Source organism: Chroicocephalus ridibundus, chromosome 5 (genome assembly GCF_963924245.1).
Source record: "Chroicocephalus ridibundus chromosome 5, bChrRid1.1, whole genome shotgun sequence".
Taxonomy (NCBI): Eukaryota; Metazoa; Chordata; class Aves; order Charadriiformes; family Laridae; genus Chroicocephalus; species Chroicocephalus ridibundus.
In genome coordinates, this window is record NC_086288.1 from 43,982,996 (window position 1) to 43,990,015 (window position 7,020).

At 59.7% G+C, this 7,020-nt stretch overlaps 1 protein-coding gene across 1 annotated transcript; it reads right to left on the reverse strand.

Moving 5' to 3' along the window:
* Window positions 1-2,807: 2,807 nt before the first annotated feature.
* EGR4 (early growth response 4) lies at window positions 2,808-5,638 on the reverse strand. The gene is made up of 2 exons (XM_063337061.1): window positions 5,028-5,638; window positions 2,808-4,690 (listed from the first exon to the last, which is right to left on the reverse strand). Exons 1-2 carry the CDS (start codon window positions 5,164-5,166, stop codon window positions 3,363-3,365), a joined length of 1,467 nt encoding a protein of 488 aa, XP_063193131.1. The 5' UTR covers window positions 5,167-5,638; the 3' UTR covers window positions 2,808-3,362.
* Window positions 5,639-7,020: the final 1,382 nt, after the last annotated feature.

Genomic DNA, 7,020 nt, shown 5'->3' on the forward strand with positions numbered 1-7,020 from the left:
TGCCGCTTTCCTCCTTCACAGCTCCCTCTGCCTGTCTCCCCACGAACACCGCGGGCCCTCCGCCGGGCCTTGCTGCCATGCGGCAGCCCGCCGGCCTCATCCTGCGCCTCCCCTGCCCCCCCAATCCCAGCATCCCTCCCCTCCCCCCCAGTGAAGCTCCTGGCCCTGGCAGGCTCCTGCTTGGGATCACCCTGGAGCATCCCCCCAGGGGGGACCAGCTGGCGTGGGGTGCGTGGCCAAGCATGGGCACCTGCATTCATCCTTCCCAATCCCGGGTTGGACTCGTGGTTGCAAGAACCCTGGCTTGGTCCTAAAACTGTCTTCCATACCCTGTCTTTGTCCTGTTCTGGTCCCCAAGCACCCTGGCTTGGTCCCCAGCTGGTCCCCAAGCACCCTGGCTTCGTCCCTGGCTTCGTCCTAAAACAGTCCCTGAATACCCCGTCTTAGTCCTGTCCTGGTCCCTGATCACCCTGACTTAATCCCTGCCTTGGTCCTCATTGAGTTCCCAAGCACCCTGGCTTGGTCCCCAGTTTGCTCCTGATGCAGTCTCTGGGTGCCCTGGCTTGGTCGCTGGCTTGGTCCTGATCTCGTCCCCAATCACTCTGGCATGGTCCATGGCTTGGCCCTGATCCAGTCCCCGAATACCTCAGCGTGGTCCCCAGCGCTGAAGGCATCCGGCACTGACATGTTTTCTAGTCTCTGATGCGGACACGGGGGAAGATGGCAGTACTGGGACCAGGATGCTGCCAGCCTGGGGTTGAATGGTTGTCCCCATCCCTGAGTAGCCCCAGGTTTCAGGGTGCAACCACTCCTCCTCTCCTAAAAACACAAGCACACATGCTCGGTCCCATCCCACCCCAGAAGCAGCTGCACCCAGCTGCTGTCATGGATGCCCCCCTCCTTCCCGCCCTCCCTCGGCTTCGCTGGCCTGGGGCGCAGAGGGTGAAGGCTCCAGCCTGGGTGCCTTCGCAGAGCTTTCAGACTCAGCATCAATAATAGATGCACTTTCGGAGGAGTATTAATAAAGGCCTCATGCATCATGCATCGCCAGTGGCACGGGGGAAAGCAGGGCTGTTTACGGCCCGGCAAGAGCTGACATCCCCTGGAGAGGTGCCCAAAAGATGGCCTCTTCCCAAGGGAAACCTGGGTGCTGATGTCCTTATTAATGATATCTGGGGTGTCCTCCCAGAAAAAGATTTTTTTCTGGTGCCTGGGGCCACCTGCATTCCATGGAGTGGTCCTTGCCCAGGATCAGGCTCCCACGCACATGGGGTGGTTCAGCTGCTGGTGCCAGCAGTGCTGGGGGCTGGTGGGTGCTCACCTGAGGGGCACGAGTACCCTTGGATGCCATCAGAGGTGTGAGCTCTTAGGGACAGGTCTAAGGGGACATTTAGGATTTCCCCCTCAACAAGGTGTCCTTCTGGTCCCTTCCCCCATCCCATCCCTGCTAGCAGCCCTTGGGGACCCCGCATCCCCTGTCCAGCTTCCCACCCCAACTCCACAGGGTCCTTGCACTTCATGGACACGCCATGGCAAGTTCAGCGCCTGGTAGTGGATTTTGCCAGGATAATGGTATAACTGGGGTTTAGTCCTGGGATGCTCCAACCCACATGTCGGGAAAAGGGCTGGGGGGACACAAGGGGATGAAGCAGGGAGATCCCCGTCGCCTCCATAACATGGTTGGGGGGCAGACCCCTCTCTCCAGGGCTGGTGGAAGGGACAAAATCTCTTAGAGCGAGCAGGTTTGTAGCTGTGACCCTTCCCTGCCTCAGTTTCCCCCTCTGCAAGAAAAGGCTGATCATTCCCAAAACGCCTGAGCATCGATGATGACTGCCACAGACACGCTGCCCCATCCCTGCTGCCCAGCTCCCTCCATCCCCACAGGCACCTTCTCCTGCCCGTTAATTGAAATCAAAGACCGGCTTGCCCCATCCCCATGAGCACCTCCTGTTAGAAGGACAAGATTTTGGGCTTGCATGGTTTTAGCTGATTTTTAACCACCGGAGGAAGGAGGCTCTGCTATCGGTGGCACCTTCCAGGCTGCAACATTTTCTCCTGTGCCGTCCAGCCACTGGACATTCTCAGGAGAAGGGAAGCAGCATCTCTCTGCCATTTAAAATGCCAAAAGAGAGGGAGAAAACAGCTCCCCCGGCTTCGCATCCTGCCTGCCTGCCTCTGCCTGATGGTGCCTGGATCTTCTCCAGCCCTGGGGATGTGCCAGGTTCAAAATGGGGAGCGGGGCTGTGTTTCACTCTGTTTCTCGTGGGTGAAACCTGCCAAGGGCACGCGGGGCATCCACACCCCACAGGGGACCAGAACCCCAGGGTGGGGGGTCTGGGCTGGGCTTTGGGGTCCCTGCAGTGAATCCCACGGCTCTGGATCCAAGTAGGGCAGATCCCTCCAGGGCTCGGCTTCATCGGAATAAACCTGGAGCCACATCCCCCTTTTCAGAGGGTGACCCACCAGCGGGGAGTTGGGATCCCTTCCCCTCTCTGTCCCGGGAGAAGACCCTTCTCCTGGGATGAGCCGCCCACCCTGGGGATTTGGGGATGCTCGGGAGGAGGGTCGCCAACCCACCCGCTGCACAGATTGGTTTTTCTCTCCTGCTGATTATTTAAGCACCTTTTTACCCATATGCAGTAGCTAGAGGTCAAAAACGCAACAGAAATACCACTGGCGTCGACGGCTACGCGGGATTGAAAAGCAGAGAACAACGCCAGCAAGGTCTTAGATTAGCTCAAATCTTTAATTAGAAAAATAGACACAATTTGCTAATATTCTTTTTACAAACAGGAAAAAAAAATTAATAATAATAGTAATGACATCACCTTTCCAAAGGGACCGTTACGCACCAGTTGCTGGAGCCCGGTGGCATCTCTCTCCTTTGGGAGAAAGGACCGGTGCAGCCGCAGCCCCCGGCCGTGCTGACCAGTAAATAACCAGTCGGGAGCGTCATGTAAAGTGCTGGCGGGGGAAATCTCAGTCAGGTCGCTACAAACGCAGGATGTCCGTGGGTTTGGGTATATAAAAAAAGACATCTCGGTGGTGATTTCTTTCTGTACATGTGTTGGTTTTTTTTTTCTTTCCCTTCCTTGGAATAGGAGCTATAAAAATGACTCAGTCCCTGCAGTTTGGAGATGGCTCCGGGTGGCCGGAGCTGCCATAATCCCTCCTCTGCAGCCAGTGGTCCAGCGTCACAGCATCGCCTCTGCCTCCTGCGTGCCCCTCTCCTCCCTCCAGACGGCCCCATCTGCCATCATCTTCTCCGGGGCCACCCCAGGAGGATATTCCCACCCCGGCTCTCCCATGAGATACTCGGGGGACCTCGGGAAACGCCATCTCCCAGCACTCAGGTTGTGGCTTCACAGTGTCCCGAAGGAGAGACCCACTGAGAAGAAACCCAAACCTTTGAGCTTCTCCTCCGTCCGGGCTTTCTGCTTCAGGTGGACCTTGCTGTGGCGCTTCTTCTCGTCACTCCTGGCGAAGCGGCGGCCGCAGGTGTCGCAGGAGAAGGGCTTCTCACCGGTGTGGGTACGGATGTGGGTGGTGAGGTGGTCGCTGCGGCTGAAGTTCCTCAGGCAGATGCGGCACTGGAAGGGTTTGTGGCCCGTATGGATGCGGAGGTGCCTGTTGAGCTCATCCGAGCGGGCGAAGCTCCGGATGCAGTTCTCTACCGGGCATGCGAAAGCCTTCTCATGGGGTTTTGGGCAGAAGCATTTGGAAGAGCATTTGGTCCGGCGGGTCTTTTTCTTGGGCTCGGCCAAGGCAGGAGGGTTGGTGGGCAGCAGGGAAGGGATGGAGGAAGAGGTGGGGTGGCTCAAAAAGTCCGTGGGGGGGATGGAGGGTGAGGGGTGAGGATGGAGGAGCTCAGCAGAGCTCATCAGACCCGGCAGGACTTCAGGCTGGGCCAAGGAGGTGTCGAACTCCGGCATTAATGGAGGAGGGAGGTTGTGGATCTTGGTGTCTGCAAAGTCCCCACGGGCCGGGAAGTTTTCTGGCTCGCAGCCGAAGCCCAGATGGGTGCTGAAGCAGGCAGCATCCTCCGCCAGGCTGCCGAGCTCCGACTGGCAGCTGACGGACAAGACGTTCTCCATCTTGGAGCCCAGCGGGTGGAACAGCCCCTGGCTGCCCTCCCCAGCCGGGAAGGCTTCAGGAGAATGGTAGCTGGTGGGCAAGTAGGCCTGATGCTGGGTGACGGGCTCCCACTGGGCGCAGGAGGCTTTAAACTTGTCCAGGGGTGGGGAACCGGAGGGCAGCTTGATGTCCTGCTTGTTGTCCAGGAGCTTGGGCTGGAAGAAACACTGCGAGGTGTTTCCTAAGGTGGGTTGTGCCTGGAGGGATTGAGCACCCTCCGCCGTGGGGAAGCCACTGTAGCCCTGCTCCGGGAAGGAGGCTTGGGTGGATCCGTTCATTTCAGACTGGCAGGCAGTGTAAAGGTCCAGCTGGCTCTGAGCCACTTCGGGACAGGGGTAAAGAGCATCCAGGTGCCTTTGGTGGCCCTCGGAGGAGGCGAAGGGGGAGATGCCCAGGATCCCCGACATCAGGTTGAAGAGGGATTCCTGGTCCTGGGGATGCTCCGGTACCGCCTTGATGAAGAAGCTGCCAGTGTAGCTGAGCGAAGGGGAGGGCTGGCTGCCCAGGAGGGAGTAATCCACCGCTCCGCCGCTCATTGGGGCACCCAGCAGCTCACCTGGGGACGCAGAGGGGACGGTGGTTAGAAGGATGGAGGGATGGGGCGGGGTGGGGGGGGCGGGATACTGGGAAACAGCGGGAGGCTGATATTGCGTCACTGTGAGGTCCCCGTCCTAGCCGGGTCCTCGGAATTGCACAGGGAGCCCTGGGTTTCACACCCCTTCCCCAGCAGGACCCCCAGGACCCCCACCCTGGGCTAGCGGGGGGCTGTCGAACCCACAGCCAGGGGCTGGGAGCAGGCTGGGGGCTGAGGAGGGGAAGATGCCCGATTCCTGGCTGCAGCTATCACTCCCAGTGGGGTCCCTCATCCCTGCCCGGCTCCCCCCTGCCCTTACCTCCCAGGAAATCGGCCTCTGCCAGAAGTTGCTGCTCAGGCTGCCCCAAACCCTGCAGGTCTCCGGTTTTCATCTCGCAGCTCTCCTCGTATTTGGAATAAAGCGGGTCCGGGCAGGAGAAATCCATAACGTTGAGCATCTCCCCTGGAGGTACGGCCGGAGCGGCGGGGCCGGGCTGGGGCGAGCCGGGGGATGCTCCGAGGTACCCGGGCTGACGCGGGGGATGCTGGGGTTAGGTGTCGGGGACCGTCTGGGGGATGCTCCGGGGTGCTTGGGGCAATCCGAGGGACGCTCGGGCTGGGTGTCGGGAGCGATCCGGGGCGGGGGGGGGTGGGTGGTGTTGCTGTGCCCCGCGGGAGGGGGGTGAGGTCCCGGGGGGAGGGGGTGCAGGCAGGGGCCGGCAGCAGCGGCAGCCCGTGCGGACACCCGGCTCTCCCTCCCCGCCGCCCCCTTTATAGCTGCAGCGGGGCTGCTCCGACCTTCCGCCGCAGCCATTTCTGGAGTCCCCAGTGAGGCTGCCGTGACGTAAATGCCCATATATGGACTCAGGATGTAGGCAAGGGAGTCCCAATAAGGAAATCTCTCCCGTGACGCGCTGCCCCCTCCCTCCCCCTCCCCCCCCCCTTCCCCTCCCCCTTTTCTCTCGATGTGGTTGTTTTTTTTTTTTTTTTTTTTTAATCCCCCTCCATCTCTCTCTTTTTAACTAATAATCGCGATATTTTTAACAAATCGCTGCAGGGCCCGCAGCACCTGCTGCTCTTGCGTGCGTGTGTGTGTGCACAGCATCCCCCCCCCCCCCCGCCGCTGGCACCCCCTGCCCGCATCCCCTCTCCCCCCCCCCCCCCCGCCCCTCTTCTGCAGCATCCCCACGCACGTGCACGTGCGCACACGCGTGTGCAAGCACACACGCGTGTGCCCACAGCCTTTGCTTCCCCCCCTCGCCCCCCACCCCGGGTTCAGCTTTGTCCCCGCAGTTCCCACGGCTGAGCTTGGAGTGGTGGGGGGGTGGGGGGGATGCTGGGCACCTCTCCGGATCCGGCCCTTGGGCCGCAGCAACGCAGTGGGGCTCTGGCTCCCCTCCCAACGTGGGCTGCTGTTCTTCCAGATTTACATCTCCCCAGGCTCTTATTCGCCTTATGCTATTTTTTCCCTGTGAATGCCTTTTGTTGCTCTTGTTCCTTCTAGAAGCGTGAAAGGTGCTGGGTTTGCTATTCCCGCCCCCCCCCCCCCCCCCCCACCTCTCCTCTCCGCGCCTGATTTTGCAATACTTTCTGCTGGCATTTCGTATTTGCTTTGATTTGGAGCCGTGAAGTGGATGCCTGCTCCTCCTGCGATGGAGCAAGCGGCCAAAAAGAGAAGGCAAACGCTGCAGCCAGCTCCCTCGCCGCGTTTCAGTCATCCGAGTTCATGGCTCCCACCCAGGCCAGCATGCGATAGGCATGGATTCGAGCTGGGAGAGGGCAGATCCACGCTGCAAATCCCACTGGCTCATCGAATGGTGATGTTTTAAGAGCAGACTCAACACGAGCAGTGATTCGGAAGGATCCTGGCAGTGCTTCCACCCCCACCACGGTGCCCTGAGCATCCTCCCAACCCCCCAAGCCCCTGTGGTGGGGTGAAGCCTCCAGTGAAGCAAGGCTGGAGGCTGTTGCTTTCTCTGCTTGGTTGTCTGGAGTTTTCCAAATTTCCAGCATCGATTTGGAGCTGATCGTGGACAAGCGGCGATGCTTTGGGGAGCGGATTGCCACAAGTATCCAGCACTGGCAGTTTGAACGGGGAGGGGAAGGTTTTCTCTGGGCAGTCTGGCCCTTGGGTTCAGAGCCCACTATAAAACACATCTATAAAAATATTTACAGGTACAAACCTGCCGCTTCTGAGTGCAAGGTGGCTGATGAGAAGGTTACCTCCGCAACGGCATCCACAGGAGGAAGCTGTAGGATGCAAAGGAGTTAGAAATGAGGAGGGAACCTCTCCCTGGCCTCTCCACCTGCAT

Coding starts and splice junctions, on each gene's coding strand:
- EGR4 (XM_063337061.1), bottom strand. CDS start 5,166: ATGCTCAACGTTATGGATTTCTCCTGCCCGGACCCGCTTTATTCCAAA. Junction 4,691..5,027: donor AGAGGCCGATTTCCTGGGAG/GTAAGGGCAGGG, acceptor CTGCGTCCCCAG/GTGAGCTGCTGGGTGCCCCA.